General features: G+C 43.6%; 2 protein-coding genes across 11 annotated transcripts in view; both read left to right on the top strand.

The window, feature by feature from the left end:
* LOC124471292 (NACHT, LRR and PYD domains-containing protein 12-like) overlaps window positions 1-22,763 on the top strand; it is a 1,476,309-nt gene that overhangs the window by 1,401,047 nt on the left and 52,499 nt on the right. For 5 of the 10 annotated variants that reach the window (XM_047025728.1, XM_047025729.1, XM_047025731.1 and 2 more), the window contains 7 exons: window positions 10,166-10,229; window positions 10,340-10,568; window positions 10,865-12,677; window positions 12,815-12,982; window positions 14,933-15,106; window positions 15,268-15,438; window positions 16,080-16,253. In XM_047025728.1, coding sequence (XP_046881684.1) covers window positions 10,166-10,229; window positions 10,340-10,568; window positions 10,865-12,677; window positions 12,815-12,982; window positions 14,933-15,106; window positions 15,268-15,438; window positions 16,080-16,253 — 2,793 coding nt within the window. Of the gene's footprint in view, window positions 1-7,312; window positions 7,538-7,660; window positions 7,778-8,809; window positions 8,927-10,165; window positions 10,230-10,339; window positions 10,569-10,590; window positions 10,622-10,864; window positions 12,678-12,814; window positions 12,983-14,932; window positions 15,107-15,267; window positions 15,439-16,079; window positions 16,254-22,763 lie in introns of those variants that run through there. The other 5 variants (XM_047025730.1, XM_047025736.1, XM_047025734.1 and 2 more) reach the window with 4 other exon arrangements.
* LOC124471307 (NACHT, LRR and PYD domains-containing protein 6-like) overlaps window positions 1-22,763 on the top strand; it is a 332,215-nt gene that overhangs the window by 257,932 nt on the left and 51,520 nt on the right. The gene's annotated exons all lie outside the window — the stretch shown is intronic.

Here is a 22,763-nt window from a genome sequence, read left to right on the forward strand (position 1 = left end):
GTTATTGTTGCACTAGCTATTTGTTTTCCATTGCGCCTGTTAGCCAAGATACAGTTACTCTGTGATCTGGCTAACTGCAATGTACCTTGAATCTGACCACTGAAATACTGTACAACTATTCACTTCTGATGATACTTGATCTTCCTCGGGTACATATTCCACTCGTTGTGGAACTATACTGTCTGTAAACGATGAGAAGTTTCCCTTCCTGATTCACTCAGCTCAAACTGAGAACTGGTTTAGAGCAGGAAATGAGACCAAGAGACCACAACGCTTCCTCATGAAGAGAAGATGGAGCCTTGCACAACTAAACCTGTCATGGCTGGCTTTTAGTCTGTGACAAAAGCGAATGCACACATGGGGTTGCAAAGTTATGCATGTATTGACCTAAACTGAGAAAAGCAGTGAACAATAACTAAGGGATGGGATGTGTCCATTAGTGAAACAGTGAAGGGAGAGTGAGTTTGGGTCAGGTTGGTTATAGGTGCTGGTCTGTGGGCATCTGTGAAGCCCTCTGTGACACTGCTGATTGGTTATAGGTGCTGATCTGTGGGCATCTGTGAAGCCCTCTGTGACACTGCTTATTAAAAGCTTGCTGTTGAAAAGGGCTACACAAATGAATACAATGGATAAATGAGCGAGGCATCAAAATATGGGAATACTGGAAGTGTAAAAAACTAGTGAGCTACAAAACAACAAATTGCTGTCAGCAAAGCTGAGTGGTGATGGTGGAGGAAGGCTGAGAGAAGATATAGAGGCCTGTACTGGGTCCTGTACTACCAAGCAAGTTCAACACACCCCAGGATCAAATCTCCTTATCTTGCTTCACTAAACCCAACAACCGCGATCACGCTAATGCTGGGGACACACTAAACAATTTTTTTTGTCTTATAAGATCTTCAAACTGTGAGAGACCACATACATGAAGTAAACAAATCCTAGATTTAGCTGTTTTGTTCCTACAGTGTGTGGTGTGCCATGATTTGACAAAGACAGCACACCACACACAAACAGATTTCCAACCAGTGTCCCGACTGTTAACACAAGAAATCTCGCAAAATCTCTCGAGACTTAAGAATAAGCATGGCGGACGATATGCAGGAAAAAATTGCGATGATAGTGTTTGGAATGATTTTCACAGAAAATTCACGGAAAGAAATAAAAGTGTTTGCTGTTGCCACAAATCAACTCCATTTCACTTTTGTGCTGCGCCGTGGCTCCATTTGTTATGCTTCCGTCTTCTCTCAACTTGCTTTCTGATTGGATAATGTTTCGTTTCACGTGATAAACTCTGCGTTGGTCCTCGGGGTTCCCCCCACACATCAGGATTTCTGATCGCAAATATTCAACATGTTGAATATTTAGGATTCGCGATCGGGCCGCCTCCGACGTCCTTCCGAACAAATTGGGTCACTCTTGACACACCTCACACCAAGGGAACATCTGATCAAATAATCTGTAGAACCATCAAGATAATTGGGATGTTACCTAGGATTGTTGGAAGGGGTGAAATCGTCCCGATTATCCTGTAGTGTGTCCCCAGCATAACCTAGGTTAAAGGGGACTCCATTTATACTTAATACACTGTCACCCAATAATCCCAACACAAAATGTGTTTTTTCGTCAATCTGAAAACTGGGCAGAGAGAGTGGAACTTTTAATCAGAACACAGGTTCAGATGTACCAAGAGCTGATCCAGAACCATGGTCAGGGACAGGTGAGGGTCAGTCCAGGTACAGCAGGTCTATAGGAGCATGGTGGTCAGGGACAGGTGAGGGTCAGTCCAGGTACAGCAGGTCTATAGGAGCGTGGTGGTCAGGGACAGGTGAGGGTCAGTCCAGGTACAGCAGGTCTACAGGAGCGTGGTGGTCAGGGACAGGTGAGGGTCAGTCCAGGTACAGCAGATCTATAGGAGCGTGGTGGTCAGGGACAGGTGAGGGTCAGTCCAGGTACAGCAGGTCTATAGGAGCGTGGTGGTCAGGGACAGGTGAGGGTCAGTCCAGGTACAGCAGGTCTATAGGAGCGTGGTGGTCAGGGACAGGTGAGGGTCAGTCCAGGTACAGCAGGTCTATAGGAGCGTGGTGGTCAGGGACAGGTGAGGGTCAGTCCAGGTACAGCAGATCTATAGGAGCGTGGTGGTCAGGGACAGGTGAGGGTCAGTCCAGGTACAGCAGGTCTATAGGAGCGTGGTGGTCAGGGACAGGTGAGGGTCAGTCCAGGTACAGCAGGTCTATAGGAGCGTGGTGGTCAGGGACAGGTGAGGGTCAGTCCAGGTACAGTAGGTCTATAGGAGCGTGGTGGTCAGGGACAGGTGAGGGTCAGTCCAGGTACAGCAGGTCTATAGGGGACAGGGGAGATAGGGAAGGGTTTATACAGGAGAGCAGAACTTCTGGTCAGAGTGTAATAATCTGCTTTATGATGTTCATGCTGTTAATGATTCAACATTCTAGAGTGTGTTGCCACCAGGTCTTTGTGAAGTCACTGTGATCTCAGGTAACAAGGGCAGTGGAGAGGAGGATTCTGGGATTCAGGTCAGGTAGGAAGTGAGGATGATTCTAGTTAAACGCTCAGACCTACAATCCTCCTGAATGGAGGACCAGGGTGTGGTCAAGAGACACAGCTGAACCGTTGGAACATTTGGTTGGACACACATGAATAACTATCTAGTAGAGAGTGAAGGATTTTAATGGGTTTAATGGTAACATTTGTTTGTCAGTAGTTAGTTTGTCATGGTACTGAAGGTGATTTTGAATACAAATGTACAGTACAGATCCTTGGTCATTCCTGTTAATCATTGTTTACAGTACAGATGTCTACTGGACTGGGTGTTATTACAGAACATGTGATGACAGAGAGAGCAGTTTCAGAGAAGGCAGTAAAGCTGCTTTACATAAGATTACACTGTTTATTATGTCTCGAGTTAAGGATGTTGAAAGTGATAATGTGTTAAATAATAGAATCTAATCCAATGTTGATATAGCAGAGTTAGACTTGGTGATGTTTCCCCAGTATGAACACCTCTACCAGCAGCTCTGACAGTCCCTCCCTTCCTGACTTTCTGACTCTTATTTAATCTACTCATCCGTCTCAAACACACCAGCTCTCCCTCTGTCTTTCTCTCCATCTCTCTGCATGCTACACACACTACACACACCTACCTCTCTCTCTCCCTCTGTCTCTCTGTCCATTACTCTCTCCATCTCTCTGCATAATGGGTGTTACATGTGCTACAGTGTACCAGGACACCAGCCTTCAGTAGCCCGTCGATTGTTTCCATATTACTTAACTTTCCCTGTGGGGAGTACTGGTTCTTCCTAGGTCCTGTCTTGCCTTCTCATAAGATAATCTGCAGTGTTGTGCACATTCATACCTCTCATGAACTCGTTCAAAGTTCAGTTAAAAATGTATGTGCTCAATGAACACGTTCTCTTGAACTCGTTCATGCACAACACTGATAATCTGCATAGGTCCTGCTGATTAAATCAGACCAACAACATTTCCTGCCTGTCTCAAGGTATCAGAACCACAGAGAGGGTTTGGTCAAGTTCAGGGGTCACCATGGGAACACACAGAGAGGGTTTGATCAAGTTCAGGGGTCACCATGGGAACACACAGAGAGGGTTTGGTCAAGTTCAGGGGTCACCATGGGAACACACAGAGAGGGTTTGGTCAAGTTCAGGGGTCACCATGGGAACACACAGAGGGTTTGGTTAAGTTCAGGGGTCACCATGGGAACACACAGAGAGGGTGTGGTCAAGTTCAGGGGTCACCATGGGAACACACAGAGAGGGTTTGATCAAGTTCAGGGGTCACCATGGGAACACACAGAGAGGGTGTGGTCAAGTTCAGGGGTCACCATGGGAACACCCAGAGGTCTGGAGCTTGTCTGGGTTCAGTGGTGACAACATGGCTCTCTCTGCTGTTATCTCAACACTCCTCTCAGAAAGTCTCTGGGCTGTGCTAGTTTCCTCTGTTGGTTAAAGGGAGCTAGATGTGATGCTGCAGACACCTGTCTGACCTCGAGCCCTCAAGTCTTGTTGTTCAAAGGGAGTGTTTACCCAGGGTGTCGTCCATCAAAGTACTCCTCCCATTCAATGCCCCACTCCAAATCTGTGGAGTCAGGGTCATAGTTCATGGTACAGTGAAAGTCTTTTAGGTGCAGCATTCCTGGCATGTCATCCTGGTTATGATCCTGTCTCATGTGTCTGCAACAGGCCAACAACCAGTGTTGTGGATTCCAGGAGAGTCCCCAGTGATCCCATTGTTTCCACACAGGTCTTTTAGACTGAGACCCATACTGTCAGCAACCAAACCCCAATATATCACCCTGACAACCTCCCCTCTCTCTCCCTCTAAAACCTGCCCTCTCTCTCCCTCTAAAACCTGCCCTCTCTCTCCCTCTAAAACCTGCCCTCTCTCTCCCTCTAAAACCTGCCCTCTCTCTCCCTCTGCTCCTCCTTGGGCCTGTCCTTCCTCCTTGTGGGTATGGGGCCTGTCCCTGATAGTATGCTGCTGTTACACCATATGGACCCTACTAGACTGGGGTGCTGCTGGTGGTGCTACACCATATGGACCCTACTAGACTGGGGTGCTGCTGGTGCTGTTACACCATATGGACCCTACTAGACTGGGGTGCTGCTGGTGCTGTTACACCATATGGACCCTACTAGACTGGGGTGCTGCTGGTGGTACTACACCATATGGACCCTACTAGACTGGGGTGCTGCTGGTGGTACTACACCATATGGACCCTACTAGACTGGGGTGCTGCTGGTGCTGTTACACCATATGGACCCTACTAGACTGGAGTGCTGCTGGTGCTGTTACACCATATGGACCCTACTAGACTGGGGTGCTGCTGGTGGTGTTACACCATATGGACCCTACTAGACTGGGGTGCTGCTGGTGGTGCTACACCATATGGACCCTACTAGACTGGGGTGCTGCTGGTGGTGTTACACCATATGGACCCTACTAGACTGGGGTGCTGCTGGTGGTGTTACACCATATGGACCCTACTAGACTGGGGTGCTGCTGGTGGTGTTACACCATATGGACCCTACTAGACTGAGCTGCTGCTGGTGCCATACTGGGAGCCTGGTACCTAGCTGGCTGACTGTTCTGGCTGCACACATAGAGGCTAGTTTTTTCTTTACTAGCTGGGAGTTTGTTTTAACCAGGTTCTCCTCCTCTTTCTCTTGTCTTTTTAAAATTAGCTGCAGAGTGTGTATATTGTGTGAAATCTTTTTGGAATACTCAAATCATCAAGGTCAACTTACTTTCTATTCATAAATTATTTCAATAAACTAATACCCATGTATCAGAGTAAGCTGTTGCTAGTATACAAATCCTCCTTTACAGGCAGCTAAGTGTTTAAACAGTTTAACATTGACCTGCCCAATCAGGACCAGACAAACTCTAGTTGGTAGAGCGTCACCACAGCGGGACTTTTCCTCAGCCCTTTAAGACCAGGTTCCAAATCAACAGATTCTGTCCACAAGCTCGTACTTTTTTTCCCTAAGGTGCGTAGCTGCAACTAGGCGGGCTTCCAGGAAATCATCAACCACGGATGTTGCACTGCTGGCTGGCTCGTGTAGCGGGTTTGTTCGTTGAAGAACAGAAATACTTAATTTATTATCAAGTATTTAGTAGAAGGGGGCACTACCCTGATATTGAGTTATTACATCAGGGAAACCTAGGTTTAATATGTAATAATCTTTAATCTGAAGGAATGAAGTGTAGAGCCAATCTTAACATTAGTGAACACGCACACGTCACAATATCTTTACTATGAATGTATTGAAGTAATGCTGGGGACACACCATACGATTTTTTTAATCTTATAAGATTTTCAAACTGTGAGAGACCACAAACATGAGGACAAAAAATACTAGATTTAGACGTTTTGCTCCTACAGTGTGGGGTCACTCTTAACACGCCTCACACCAAGGGAACACCTGATAAAATCTGCAGAACCATCAAGATAATCGGGACATATGTTACCTAGGATTGTCGGAAGGGCCGAAATCGGCCCGATTATCCTGTGGTGTGTCACCAGCATAACTTAAATATGGATTGTATGAACAAGTAAGATTATGAATTTGATATAAGATCAATGAACTGTCAAGGCTCATGCACAGAGGTAGACCCAAACACAGGAAGTAGCTTCCAAGAACAATGGGGTTTATTTAAGGCAGAGTAGTCGGGGACAGGCAGGTGGTCGGTGAAGGTACAATCCGGGATCAGGTAAGTAGTCGTAGTCCAGTCTAATCGAGGTCTAAGGGAAATCAAAGCACAAGGCAGAAACAGAACAGGTAACAGGAACACAAGAAAGCTCGGTAGAAACACACAAAACAAACTGGCAAAGGCTACAAACATGACCCACCTGACTAAATACCCTAGTAATGAGCAGATGAGATACACCTGGAGAGGGCCAGACCAAACAGGTGAACGCACACAGATGTGACATGAACAGAATGAAATGGTCTAACTTAAAGAAATACAGAAATTGTACAGTCAATGATTACATCCTGACAAATCATAAACAGAGCTTACAACAATGCCATGTCGGGGAGGAAAGAGCGTTAACCATAGCAATGTTTGATCAGGGTTCTTCACAGTATCAGTGTGCACGTATATTAACAGGGAATGTGATTTTCCAGAGTTACTTCATCTTACTAACCTCTTGCTCAGTCTAATGGCCGACATTCAATACCAACTTAAAACATCCAACTACTGTATGATCTAACAAGATCAAAATAACTTTTATTGTTTCACTTAATCAGTCAGTCATGCTGTTGTTGGTCATTTATCAAGTCATTCTAAATACTGTGATTACAATGACATTGTTGTAATCGTAATCCTGTAAACTCTATAAACATAGATAATCATCTATCCACACAGACACGTCATACGTCACTGATCCATCAAGGTTTTCTAAGAGGAAGTGAGGTAGTGCTCAGTACAGCTGATGGTGCAGTATGATGGAGTGGAGCTTGTTGTAAGAGGAAGTGAGGTAGTGCTCAGTACAGCTGATGGTGCAGTATGATGGAGTGGAGCTTGTTGTCTTCTCTGTTGTCTTCTGTTGTCTTATGTCAGTATGAGGTAAATGACTGAGGACATACTGTCAGAACTGCATGGGGCTGTTATGTTCTCTACCCTGCGCCTCAAATCTGCTTAGTACTGAAAAAGTTTTAAATTAGTTGTTTACATCATAGTGGTGTGTTCTTAATGAGGGTATAGAGTACGTTGTGCTTCCTCACTTGAGGTAACAGTCTGATAGGGTTGGATTCTAACTGTTGTTTGTTTACAGGTCTACAGGTCTGGCTTCAAAATCCTTCTAATCTGATCCTGAGGAGTTAAGTTCTGACTTTGAGAGAGAGGAACGGGGCACTTCCTCTAAAATGAGTCTCTCTGGGGAGAGAGAGGAGGGAGGCCCTGCCTCTAAAATGAGTCTCTCTGGGGAGAGAGAGGAGGGAGGCCCTGCCTCTAAAACTAGTCTATCTGGGGAACATGACATGGACACCAAAGATAAGAGGTAAGATGAGAATCCAGACTGGTTCATGACTGTTCTCCATCTCAGAGCTCAGCAGTGATATTATGACATCATCATGAATCAGAATAAATGAGAGACTGAAGGTCTGTCTCTGTTGTGTTGAAGCCCAATCCAGCAGAGACCAGCCTCACCTGTACCCAGCTGTGTGTCCATGAAGAGTGACAAGTCTATGAATGCACCTCCCATGTTCAGTGACGGGGGAGGACCTTCTAATGAGGAAGGGTATGTACTGACCTCTGCTGGTGTTCAATGTTATGTGATGAAGGTGACATGGTGTGAAGAAGCTGTCTGTACTGGGACTCAATATCCTATATTATAATATATTTGTCTTATAGTTCATATGTGATTATAGTGATAGTGTTTAAATGTACTTGGGCCCACATGAATCAATGCAACATTACGTATTCATGTCAGAGCACAACCTGCCAGCCTCAATCTCTACTGTTTATTGTCTTTACTGTCTAATTGTTAAGTGTATACAGTTGGCCAGGCCAGACTCATTCATTGCCAACACCTGTTTGTTGGTAATACTAAGCTGTTAAAATGTTTGGAAAGAATCCATGAAAGGGGACATGTTGCTCACTGGTGAAGACATCGATTTTATTAAGTGAAACAAAGTATAAAGTAGTATTTATAATCTAAAAGTCCAATGTACACCTTTGCTTTACTATGTAAAATCTCTACTAAAACACAGGGTTAGAGCTGCTGACTGTAGACACTAAAGTATCCCTCATCACATCCCTACTAAAACACAGGGTTAGAGCTGCTGACTGTAGATACTAAAGTATCCCTCATCACATCCCTACTAAAACACAGGGTTAGAGCTGCTGACTGTAGATACTAAAGTATCCCTCATCACATTCTTACTAAAACACACGGTTAGAGCTGCTGACTGTAGATACTAAAGTATCCCTCATCGCATCCCTACTAAAACACAGTGTTAGAGCTGCTGACTGTAGATACTAAAGTATCCCTCATCACATCCCTACTAAAACACAGGGTTAGAGCTGCTGACTGCCAGCCTGGCTGACATACAGACCATGCGGTAAAGGTTCACAGTGAGAGATACAGAGTAACAACAGGTCTGGAAACCTGCCTGTCTGACTCTCATCCATGTTGAACAGCAATATTCAAGCCTGGTTCTGACCCTGCTGATGAATAACTACAGCAACACATGTTGGACAGTATGATATATCTGTGGTGTCTACTTTAGTGATTTATGTTTGTAAGACACTTTGTTGTGTTTGTTGACAGGATGAGACAGCAGAGACCAGCCTCACCTGTACCCAGCTGTGTGTCCATGAAGAGTGACAGGTCTATGGAACCACCTTTCAAGTTTAATGATGGAGGAGGACCTTCTAATGAGGAAGGGTATGTACTGACCTCTGCTGGTGTCCAATGTTATATGATGAAGGTGACATGATGTGAAGAGGCCGTCTGTGTATAGTGTATACAGGTAGGTAGGCCACACACAATAAATAATTTGAAGTATAACGTCATCATTAGATTCAGGATCATCATGTGACATTTCTACTAAACAAAGTCAGAACTCAGCTAGCCTGGCTGATGTTCAGACCATGAGGTAGAGCTACACAGTGAGAAGGAGCTGTTATTTAGTATCATGTCATTAACATGTGGTGTTGGTCTTCTCTTTATGTATCTATGGTTTAACCACTAGACGACCATCAGACACATCAACACCTTTGACCTCCTTGTTGTGTTTGATCAGTGAGAGACAGGACCACAACCTACCAGTCCACTGTGCTGCTTTAATGTTGAACTTTACCTGACATTAACACACAACCACAACCACAACCACAACAAACTACCCTGAAACTAATGCAGTTATGCAATCCATACCATACTATTATCAGGTAATTCCATGTCGGTGCAGACAAATTATTCAAAGCTGCTCTCTCTAATTCAGTAGACGAGAGCGAACTCCAGGATAAGCCTGTGAGTTACTTCTCCACCTTGAAATACATTTATTGTAAACATGTAATTGTGTTATAATAGCTTTACATACAAATAAGAGAGATCAGTGCAGCTCTAGTAAAGGTTTGACAACAATAACCTCCCTACACACACACACACACACACACACCCACAGACAGCATGAGAGTCAGTGTCCAGCCCTGCAGGTATCAGGCCTGGTATGAGCACAGACTGGGCGGGGCTCAGCCCACTTAGACTGGTTGAGACCAGAAGGTCTTCAACTCCTGGGTGGAGGAGTGCTGCAGTGTCTAAAGCAGACTGCTAGCAAACATGCAGCCCTGTGTGAGGTGGACCCTGATGTCATTCTTCAGTGTCTGGTTGAAACACAACACACTTGTTTACCTGGAGGTGACAGTGCTCCTTTCTTTGATGAATGTATTAAAGGAATAGTGCCTTGTAGTGGTATAGAAGATGGTTTACTTGGTAGTGATGGTATCACTCTTATACAGTGTGTCTGTGTGTATGCATAAGTGGATACAGTTCAGTTTACCACTCATGCTTATGTATGATAGTAGATCATACATAAGTAGATTCTTATGTATAATCTCTTTAGTAGATTATCAGCCCTTGTACATGTGGTTCATGTGGTTAAGTAATGTAATCTCTTGTCCTCAGAGATCAACATGAGAAGTCTGAGTCATACCAGAGTCACCATGAGGACTTGTCCTCCATATTCACAGTGAGTTTTGTGTTCATCTAAAGTACAAACAAGACAGAATCATTTTAATCATATTGTTCTACTGGGACTTGAGTTCCTGGTTCGTCTGATATCTTCCCTCTCTGTTTCAGGTGCTTGAGGAGACTGTCATCAGGTTTGTGAAGGAAGAGCTGAAGAGGATGAAGAGGATTCTGAGTCCAGATTTCCCAGAAGGCTTAGAGAGTCAGAGGGAGGACCAGGAAGTGATGGACCCTGAATATCAGAAGCAGGAGAGCAGTGCCAGAGAGGGAGCTCTGAAGATCACACTGCACGTCCTGAGGAACATGAACCAGAAGGAGCTGGCTGACACTCTGGAGAAAAGTAACAGACTCCATATTTAGTTTGAGTTGACCGATTGATGGTACATGATGAAGGTTAGATATACAAAGAAAGTTATAAGATTCAGAGTAGCCCAATGATGTGTAGATCTTCCTATGACTTTGTACTATCTGTGAGTGTTCTATGCTGTTTTATTATTGTGCACTTGATAAATGATCATAGATTTGAAATATGTTTTTAACTGAATGTAGAGGAAACATTGTCAGTTCATAATCTGTGAATAATCAAAACTACGTTTAGCAAAAATACACACCTAACACATGTTGTTTTTTGTTTAGATGAGCATGCTGAGATTTGTCGACAGAAACTCAAATCTGAACTAAAGAAGAAGTTTGAAACTGTGTTTGAGGGCATAGCCAAACAAGGAAACCCAACTCTTCTCAATAAGATCTACACAGATCTCTACATCACAGAGGGTGAGAGTGGAGAGATCAATAAAGAACATGAGGTGAGACAGATTGAGACAGCATCCAGGAAATCAGCAAGACCAGAAACAGCCATCACATGCAACAACATCTTTAAACCCTCAGCTGGACGAGACACACCTATCAGAATTGTTCTGACAAAAGGAGTTGCTGGCATCGGAAAAACTGTCTCTGTGCAGAAGTTCATCACGGACTGGGCTCAAGGACTAGCCAATCAGGAAATCCAGTTCATCTTTCCTCTGCCGTTTCGAGAGCTGAATTTGTTGGCTGGAGAGGAGTTCAGTCTGATGGAACTTGTCCATCACTTCTTCTCAGAAACAAGAGAATCAGGAATATCCAACTATGACAAGTACAACGTTCTGTTTGTCTTTGACGGTCTGGATGAGTGTCGACTGCCCTTAGCCTTCAAAAAGAACAAGAGCTGGTGTGATGTCACAGAGTCCACCTCAGTGGATGTGCTGCTGACCAACCTGATCAGAGGAAAGCTGCTTCCCTCTGCTCTCATCTGGATCACCACTCGACCTGCAGCAGCCAATCAGATCCCTTCTGAGTGTGTTGACCTGGTGACAGAGGTACGAGGGTTCAATGACCCACAGAAGGATGAGTACATCATGAAGAGATGCAGTGATGAGATCCTGGCCGGGAGAATCATCTCACACATCAAGACATCAAGGACTCTCTACATCATGTGCCACATACCAGTCTTCTCTTGGATTACTGTTACAGTCCTTGAACACATGCTGAGAACAGAGAAGAAAGAGAAGATGCCCAAGACCCTGACTGAGATGTACACAACCTTCCTGGTGTTACAGACCAAACAGAAGAAGGTGAAGTATGCTGGGAAAACTGAGACAGATCCACACTGGGATGTAGAGAGCATTCAGAGTATTCAGTCACTGGGAAAACTGGCCTTCCACCAGCTAGAGAAAGGCAACCTGATTTTCTATGAGAAAGACCTGACAGAGTGTGGCATTGATGTCTGTGATGCCTCAGTGCACTCAGGAGTGTTCACACAGATCTTCAGACAGGATGGTAAAGTCTTCCAGGAGAAGGTGTTCTGCTTTGTCCATCTGAGCTTTCAGGAGTTTCTGGCTGCTGTGTTTGTGTTTCTCTCATTCATCAACAACAAGCTGAATCTAATGTCTGAGACTCCATCAGCTTCCAGTTCCAACAAACGGTTGACTCTTTTAAAAAAGAAACCAGAAGTCAGATTCTACAAGAGTGCTGTGGACAAGGCCTGGCAGAGTAAGAATGGACAGCTGGACCTTTTCCTCCGCTTCCTCCTGGGCCTCTCAATGGAGTCCAACCAGACTGACTTACGAGGCCTACTGACTCAGAAAAGTAACAAGACAGAGAGACATGAGGAAACAGTCAAGTACATCAAGGAGAAGATCAGAGAGGATCCCTCTGCAGAGAGATGCATGAATCTGTTCCACTGTCTGAATGAACTGAATGACCATTCTCTGGTGGAGGAGATCCAACACTACCTGAGCTCAGGAAGTCTCTCCAGTGAGAAGAAGCTCTCATCTACACAGTGGTCAGCTCTGGTCTTTGTGTTGCTGACTTCAGAAGAAAAGATGGACGTGTTTGACTTGAAGAAATACTCCAGATCAGAGGAAGGTCTTCTGAGGCTGCTGCCAGTGGTCAAAGACTCCAAAACTGCTCTGTATGTATAAGGCATTTGAAGAACTTAAATAACAATACGACTTAGCACATATTGTGATGTAAATTTCAATTGTCGTATGATTCTATCATACAAACTATGACTTTGATGATGTCTTACATTCTCCTTATGTCATGTAGGCTGAATGACTGTAACCTCTCAGAACGGTGCTGTGAAGCGCTGGCCTCAGCTCTCCCCTCCTCAGATCTGACAGAGCTAGACTTGAGTAACAACAACCTGGGGGATTCAGGCATGAAGCTGCTCTCTGCTGGACTGGGGAATCCACTCTGCAAGCTGGAGACACTGAGGTTTGTATTCCTGTTCAATCACACACCATACACCGATCGTAACTTTGTGGTCTATTAAAAGTATAAGGGGCCTGCCAATGAATAGTCAACACTCAAGCAGTAGGGTTTGACTAGGTACAACGTTTTTTAAAGATTTGATCTGTAACTGTGTATTTGAACAAAAAATGTGCACTCTTAAAGTAGTGCAGTAATATTAGTTTAATATTTGTTATTTTCTTAGAGGCACATTAGTACTCGGTCTCTGCTTTCACATCTCTCTCTGAAGGAAGGAGCGCGGTACCACAGCGTTTAACTTACGGAACATTAAGTTGGGAGACAGCTGAGCGGACATGAGTTAATGTTGATGTAGCATAACTTTATATTCATCATTAGTTACATAGCTTTATGTGGCCTGGCTAGTTATCACAAACTAAATCTGACAATTAACTGAAACTAACGCCCTGAAACATACAGCATGTTACATTGCTAATATTTCCTAAGTCTCTTTGTGTAATGGGGGAAGACATTTCTGAGGAATTTTGGTACAGAGGCAGATTGAAAACGTTTTTTTATGTTTACTTTCTATATGCCGGTAAAGGTTTTATGTAGGCCTAGTCCCAGCCTCATCAGTGAGCGTCTCATAATTACACATGGTGTGTTTTCTTTTGGACGTTTTTGTAAACTCTTTGTGGTTCAGGTTAACAAATGTAATTATAGCTTATTTGCCCAACATCTTCAGACAGCCACTGTTTCGCCTATCTTCCTCATTCCCTTTTGAGGTGCAAATTGGGTTGATGGGTAATTTCAAATTAGAAAGCAGTTAAATTATTGGATGCATTTGAAGTGTGATGTTTTACATCCAATAACAGTCAACAGATTTTAACAAATAAATTAGACAATGCACAGGAAATTTAGTGATATTCCCCCAGCTGTGACCCCGGTCTGGAGTACTACAACACTGCCAGGGGAAGTAAAAGAGGTTGAAAAGACTAAAGGAGGTAGAGAAAAACATGCTGGTACAACATCAGTGCGGGAGCCATAGAACCCCGGGAAAATCAGAGCTATCACAGACATGCCCATCTCACAGAATACAGCAGATGTTAGCCGTTTCTTGGGAATGGTCACATATATTGCAAAGTTTATCCCTAAATTTGCAGACACCACCAAACCGCTCAGAGACTTGCTATCAAAGTACAATGAGTGGTCTTGGGGCCACATGCAACAGACATCATTTGAAAACCTCAAAAAGGAGCTGGCATCACAGAGAGTGTTGGCTCAGTACAGACCACAAGCCAAAACAAAAGTGTCTGCAGACGCATCATCCTTTGGCCTGGGTGCTGTCCTTGCAGAGACACATGGAGTGGCGTCCAATCGCATACATTTCCTCAAAGTCTCTCTGAAACAGAGCAACGTTATGCCCAGGTTGAAAAGGAGGCGTTAGCCGTCACCTGGGCATGTGAAAGGTTGAGTACATACCTCATAGGCCTATCATTCATGATAGAGACAGACCACAAACGCACAAAAGCATTGGATGATTTACCTCCCAGAGTGCAGCGATTCCGCCTCAGACTGCTGAGGTTCACATACAAGATAACTTACGTGCCAGGGAAGTCGCTCATCACAGCTGATGCACTCTCCAGGGCTCCTGTGAGTCCAGTCAAGGGTCATAATCCACAAGGCAGAGTCACAGGTCAGGTCAGGCAGGCTCAGACTCAGGCCAGGCAGGAGGTCAGGACCAGGGAAACTAAGAGAGCCTGATTGAAACATGAAGTCTGTTCCAGAGGAGAGAAGCTCCATATGAGAACACCTTGTCCCCCTGTTGGTTTCAGCCGGTTTCAGTAACACACCTCAACACCCACAATGACAATAATAAATAACAACACCCATGGGAAATTATCAGACTGAAATTCTTTATTTCTACCTCTAGAAGATAGTAGTGTTTGTAATCCATATCATGATTACCTTCTACAGACTGTCAGGCTGTCACATCACAGAGGAAGGCTGTGCTTCTCTGGGTTCAGCTCTGAAGTCAAACCCCTCCCTTCTGAGAGATCTGGATTTAAGCAACAGTGACCTGAAGGATGCCGGCATTAAGATGCTCTCTGCTGTACTGCAGGATCCACTCTGCAAACTGGAGAAACTGAGGTCTGTATTTATGTTCTACATGAGACAATAGTAAAGATATAGTAGAACAATGTATTGTATGGTGTTTGATAGGAAAATAATAAGGGATTTTCTGACATTGTTTATTTCTACCTCCAAAAGGTAGTAGTGTTTGTAGTACTTATCATGATATCCTTCTACAGGCTGTCAGGCTGTCACATCAAAGAAGAAGGCTGTGCTTCTCTGGTCTCAGCACTGAAGTCAAATCCCTTCCTGAGAGAACTGCACCTGAGTAAATGTGACCTACAGATTTTAGACATGAAGGTGCTCTCTTCTCTACAGGAAAATCCACTCTGCAAACTGGAGAGTCTGAGGTCTGTAATCATCATCTAATAGTTTAAATCACACACCACATCGTATTTGCACTCGTTATTTAGAAAATATGGTTGTTTATTAATGTAAAAGGTGTAAACTTTATGCAGGAAAGATACAATCACAATAGTCTTCCATGATGAGGGGTTTATTTATGAAATGTGCAGCACTATATATCAAAGCACTCCAAAGCCTGTTTTTAAATAAATATTTATCATTGGGTATTATAAAAAATATATATATACATATACAGAAGACATGTATAGTGAACACTAAAATATGCTTCACAGAGTGAGCATACAGGGTTAAATAATTTAATATGTACAAGTATAAATAACGACAAGTAGGTAGTTAGAAACAAAAGTAATGGTGAAATGAAGGGGAAAGGGAGGGACGGCAGGGAGGTTAACAGGTTAACACAAGTTTGAAAAGGTGGGTTTTGAAGTCCTCTATGAATAATGGCAGGGCTGTTGGAATTTGGTTTGGGAAGGTGTGGCAACTGAAAAGGCCCTGTCAGGTCCGGAGCTTGGTCCCGGGGTTGAGTGTGGTTGTGGTGGAGGAGGAAGTTGGAGAGGTAGGGAGGGGCCATGTTGTTTGGGCAGAAAAAGTGTTAGTAATCTTTCTTGTCATGATCCTTCTACAGGCTGTCAGGCTGTCAGATCACAGAAAAAGGCTGTGCTTCTCTGGGTTCAGCTCTGAAGTCAAACCCCTCCCTTCTGAGAGATCTGGATCTAAGCAACAGTGACCTGAGGGATTCAGGCATGAAGCTGCTCTCGGCTGGACTGGGGAATCCACTCTGCAAACTGGAGACACTGAGGTCTGTAATCATGTTAAAGCGACAAGTAATAGTTACACATTCAATCACATTGCATGTTTGATTTAGATCATGTGGTTTCTTATTAGTTACATTAAAATTGCATGTCAGGAATGAGATACAACCATGAGCATTTTTGTGGGAGAGATATTGTTCCTTTGACAAATGAAATATCTAGCATTATATTGATCAATTCTTAAGAGTGTAACGCAGTAACACTAGCCTGACGTTGTCATACTCATAATTCTAGTCAGAATATGATGTCTGATAACGCTCCGTTGGGCTGTGAGTATGGGGCGTGTTTCAACCGAACCTGGATTTTTTTTTTCTCTTCGCTCAATTGGATAGACCTACAACCAATCAGAGCAACGCAGTGTGTTGTTTGTTGAAAACAAATTCAACCCAAGCGCTCTTTGGCGACCTGGTTGATTACGTTACTGTTGATCATCTGTCCATCATCGAATAAAGCCCGCCCTGACAATTTGATTGGTCCGAACAGCTCCTGTTCGGACATAGTTTTTCCCCAACGGAGCAACCCATGATCGAACTTCCCGACCAAACTTTTTTGTTGGCGGGGCTAAGTTGGGCTGGCACCCAGGCTACAGTAACACAGTACACAAACACCATTTGCTAGACAGCTCCATCTAGTTTCCTAGACAGAACTGAAGAATCCGGTAACATCAGCACTTCCCAGCTGATGCACACTGAAACCCACAGAACTTCAGACAACACATCATTTCATAATACATCATTCTCAAGAGTCATTGGTCCGTCCCACAATCACAAGACAGACACACAGCTGTCCCAGGGCCCTTCAGTCATTGGCTCACTGCACATCAAAGACTTCCATCCTTCAGTAAGATCAGTCTAACCAATCATTTGGCTTCGTTATGGATACAGGGCAGAGGTCACATCTGTGGTAAGTTAACACATGGTGGTTGGATGGGCCGTAAACATAGAGTAGAAATATAAAGACAGATACCAAAATTATGTACGGTAAATACAACATTGTTTACAGTATTACAATTATCAATACAGATCATAAATTCATTTATAGTTTGATTGTGTCAGTACAACAGTGCCATATATCTTATTTATATATAGCACTGATCATAGGAGATATGAAACCTAATATTGATACTTGTACCAAGGGAATTGTAGCTATGTGTGATCTGATTGGCTCAGACAAACACTAGACAGTCTAGAACACTGATTCACCGGTAGTCTACATTTCACATATGATTTAGAAGTACTTCAGGGTGACCACATAATGTCTTAGTATACGATAGACAGGATAGTTTTCTGGAATATTCCACAGCTACAATCCAGCCCAGTGACATCAGCATTTCAGGCAGGTTAATATTTCACATTGGTTAGGGACTACTGTGTCATTGTGTTCAAATTAAATTTGATTTGTATAGCCCTTTTTACAAGCAATGTCGCAGAGGGCTTCACACATGACTATAGAACTGCACCTAAACCAACCTAATCTCTCAAGGAAGACGAGGAAAAACTCCCACAAAAACTCATAGTTACAGCATTTAAGAAAGCTTGGGAGGAGTAATTCAGTGAGAGTTCCACTTCTCCAGAGATGGTCAGTGACAAAGAGAGGTGCAGACCATAAGCAAAGCATAATAGTGCATTATTTACATTTAGTAAACCTTCCTACGAAAGCGACTTACAGTAAGTACAGGGACATTCCCCCGAGGCAAGTAGGGTGAAGTGCCTTGCCCAAGGATACAATGTCATTCTGATTACTATCCCGATTCTCTGACTGCTGAGCCACCTGACCCCTTATAAGAAGAGAAGACAATAAAGATCAACAATAGATGACAACATTTGCAAATGAATGTTGAACACAGATAATCAGAGTTCCAACTCAGTGCTCTTGATGTAACCCTAAACACCTAGACAGTGCCAGCCTCCCTGATTGAAACATGAAGTCTGTTCCAGAGGAGAGAAGCTCTATATGAGAACACCTTGTCCACCTGACGTTTTCAGCTTGCAGCAGTAACTCACCACAACACCCATAGGAAATGATCAGACTGATATTCTTTATTTCTACCTCTAGAAGATAGTAGTGTTTGTAATCCATATCATTATTACCTTCTACAGGCTGTCAGGCTGTCACATCACAGAGGAAGGCTGTGCTTCTCTGAGCTCAGCTCTGAAGTCAGCCTCCTTCCTGAGACAACTGGAGCTAAGTAACAATGATCTGAAGGATGCCGGCATGAAGGTGCTCTCTGCTGGACTGGGGAATCCACTCTGCAAGCTGGAGACACTGAGGTCTGTATTTGTGTTCTACATGAGAATAGTGACATGAATAGTCAAGTTATATACATGTACATGTATTTGCATGGTTGATTAAGACAACAAAGTTGCACTCATGGCTTCATCAAAGAGAGAACTGGAGGGACTATCATCTGCAGCACCTTTATATACTCTGTAATCTAAATCAACTGCACACATGATATCACTTTTCCTTGTGGACGTGTGTCTTTGTGGTTGTTGTGATGTTAATTCTTTTTTACATTTTACGAATGTTGGGGTCACAAGGAAAAGTAAGACATTTGAAGTACAATTTGGGGGTCTTCTCTGCTGTTAAATATAATAGCAGTCATGTTTGACTCTTATGACAAAACACGGTGTAGAGTCTTTTACCAACTCCTACATTAGGCCAATGAGGTGGGAGCAGGGAAGCACTTGCTTGGACGCGTGTTCTGCGTGCCAATAATCAATGTCCACAATCTGTCTGCATTTCTGTGCTGTGTCCCATTTATTTTCCTGATGGCCTGCTCACCATAGCACCAGCAATACAGTCCATTTCATTTCATTTCTGGATTAGTTCCATTAATTTTCTTTTGCACACAAATCAAACAATGACACAAACCTGACACGGTGAAAAGCTGTATGCTTTTCCACCGAGCCACACACCTGTGTGTCCCTGGCTGTTAATTACCTGTATGCCTTCCCAAAGGCAATGCTCCACCCAGTGCTCAAACATAATACTACTGATTAATTAGCATCACCAAACTGGTATGTAAACGAAACAAAACAAAGTTGTATAATGGCTCCAACACAGGGGTTAAGATATACTATTCATCATATTATTGTACATTTACCTGGACAGGGAGTTCTGCATCTGGCAGCTTTTGAGCTGTTGTTTAAAATGTTCAAAGTCTTCAATTAATCTTCAAAGGTACAAAAACGGCACTGGAACTCTGCAAAGTTTGATGCAAAGGCTTTATTGGTCTTCAAGATGAAAACAATCCCAATAAAGGTGAGCAGGTTCCGGAACCCAACTGATCTTTGCCCCCCAGGCATGCAATTATATACTGCTCACCTATTTTCATGTGTTATTTTACTATTGGTAACTACAGATGGTCTCAGATCTTACTCATAACACAATTGGTCACTTGTTCTGGGGGTTTCAGACTTCACTCACACCTTAGCTTTGGTGCCTTTGACCTTTGGTGCTTAAATTTGGAGATGTACATTTTGCTGCTGGGTGACAATAATAAGTGTTTGTCTTCAAACAGGTTCTGTATCCCACATTTAGGATGAGACTGCTCTCGCTGCTTACACAATGAGGCTTGTTGTAAATCCTCCCTACTTAGGGCTAGTGCTGACCTTGTGCAGGCGGCCACAGATAAGATTCTAGGTGTGGGGTCAAAAACAGTGCATCTTGACTTGTAGCTCAGGCCTCTGCCTGCGAAGGACGATGCCTGCCTCCAGGTGGCCTTCTCCCTCACTCCTCAGCCTCTGTCACCCAGATCTCACACTCAGGCTCAATAGCTTCTATCGTTTAGTGATAATAATACTTTGCTCAACTATAATAAGTCAACAGCTTAACATATGGTTTCCAGTAATATAAAATATGACTAAAAGGGGTGAAAAAAAGTTTCATTTTCAATCAGATAAATCTATAATCATATCCATCTACATCGTTTCAACAGTATGGTGTCAATTTCCACGTCAGTCCCTGTGGTTGATGCCTCTTCCACTGCATGAAGGGTTTCGGATTAGGAATAGCAAGATATGTGCTGGGTGTATAATACTACTATGTAACTGGCTAAAACAGCCAAAACATGAAGCATACATTGTGAAAAAGCAAATAAGTGCCAAGGGGTAAATCCAGAAGAGCATGTTCAATGAATCAAAATAATCCTCTAAAGTGCTTGAGTGTACCTGGTGGAAAGCAAGCAACAATAATATGATTCACAGCAAGTACAACCAAGAAGTGACCAACAAGTCCCTCAATAGTTGTCATTGTGTTCCTGAAGGAAATAAGCCAACATCTGATCCAACAAATCTTTCTGAAGTGCTGGTGTACTCCCGGAATAAGTGTGCCTTTAGCCTTTTCTTGAAGGTGGGGAGACAGTCAGTGTCTCTGATGGAGGTGGGGAGATGATTCCACCATTGGGAGGCCAGACAGGAGAAGAGCTTGGGTTGGGAGCGGGCGCTCTTCAGAGGTGGGGCCACCAGACGGTTGTCAGAAGAAGACCGTAGGTGGCGGGTGGGGGTGTAAGGCTGGAGGAGAGACTGGATGTAGGCAGGTGCAGTCCCGTTCACCACTCGGAAGGTCAGTACCAGGGTCTTGAATCTGATGCGGCCCGTGATGGGTAGCCAGTGGAGGGAGATGAAGAGCGGGGTGACATGGGAGCATCTGGGTAGGTTGATGGTACCATTCCATCTGAGATGCAGGGATAGTATACTGGCCCATGATTTCTGTCTGTATTGCACCTTGCGTATGCGTACATTTAAGGGCCAGGGAGACGTGCACAAAGTAGGCACCAAACGAACGCAGGATACGTGCTGCAGCCATTCAGCATGTGTACACGTACTTAGCGTGAAGTATATTTCAGCCCTAAGTGTCAGGGGCAACGCTGCTCTTTAGGAAGTTAAACACACTTTTATTGTTCATTTTTATAGATCACTAAAAATAATATTGGCCATTATATTCCTTGAGGTTGGTTTTGCTACATGTAAAATAAGATTAAAACAAAAAGACAACAGAATGCAGACGAGAATGTCACAACTTAAAACTACACTGCTCAATATAATTAAAGGAGCAGTTTTTTTTATCAGGGTATGGCATGAATTAAATTGCACTTAATGATTGTTAAAATAATGTCAAATAATGATTTGGTCAGTTAAGTAGCAGAGGGGGTAGTTAATCAGTTTCCGCTGCATTGGTGTTGATGGAATAAACAACAGGTGCACTACAGGGGCAACAATGAGCCGACCCCAAAACAGGACTGGTTTTGCATGTGGAGGCCATTTCAAGTTTCTCCCTCTTCATCTCTTTGACTGGTTTTCCACTAGTGTTGGCTTTAGCTCTACAACAGTAACGTGAAATCTGAGTTGTTGTATGGCTCAGAGTGCTGGCGAGTAACATTTACATTTATTCATTTAGCACACGCTTTTATCCAAAGCGACTTCCAAGAGAGAGCTTTACAAAGTGCATAGGTCACTGATAATAACAACAAGATAGCCCCAAAGCATTGCGGGTAGCCAAAACAAGCACACATTGTGAACAACCAAAAAATAAGTGCCAAAGGGAAAAACCATAAGAGCATGTAGTTAGCAAGTTACAATTTAAACAACATGAATCTGTAAGTGCAAGTATACCTGTAGAAAAAACAAGCAACAGTAAAATAAAAATATAAGATTAACTAAAAAAAAAAAGGTCTCTAAGTAAGTCAATGTGATCCTTGAGTAACATCTTACGACATGAAAAACGTCAAAGCCTTCCACAATGGATGCCTCAGGAAACTCTGCCGAATCTTCTGGTCTGAGAAAATGTCCAATGCACATTTATATAAGAAGACTAAGTGCAACAGTGTGGTGCTAGAGATCAAACGCCGCTCGGACACGTTCTCAAGATGGACCAGGACCGCATCCCAAAGATCGCCCTACGATGGACTCCACCTGGGAAAAGGAAGCAAGGCTGCCCAAGAACACCTGGCGGCCAAAGGTGACAGCGGAGCTGAAGGAGATGAACCTAACCTGGGGCACAGCTTGGATGCACAGCATCCAAGACAGGTCTAGATGGAGGCAGGTCGTTGAAGCCTTATGTCCCATTAGGGACGAAGAGGATTAAGATAAGATAAGTTGGCTTTAACTAGAGTCATTATCACTACTGGGAGCATGAGAAGATTTCTTAACCTTACAGAAGTTGCACAGATTGTCCAACTCCTCCAGGATGGCATAGGGTTGCCACCTTCAATACAGAAAAATAAGGGACGCCTGCCGCAGCGGGGGCCACACCTCTCGGGGCCACGAAGACCGATGACGTGCCTGTGGTGGTAAATCACAACGTAAAACATGTTTTATAAAAATATTAAGATTGATACATGGACATTATAAAAAGATATCTGCTATTAAAATCAGTGTGAACAGATGCACTCAGTCTCTCTCTATATCACAACTCAAGTGGTCATATCGTCATAGCTGAATACACAGCTATGATGATAATAAACATAGGCCAACAATGTTTGACAGTGAGACCAC

Source organism: Hypomesus transpacificus, chromosome 9 (assembly GCF_021917145.1).
Source record: "Hypomesus transpacificus isolate Combined female chromosome 9, fHypTra1, whole genome shotgun sequence".
Lineage (NCBI taxonomy): Eukaryota > Metazoa > Chordata > Actinopteri > Osmeriformes > Osmeridae > Hypomesus > Hypomesus transpacificus.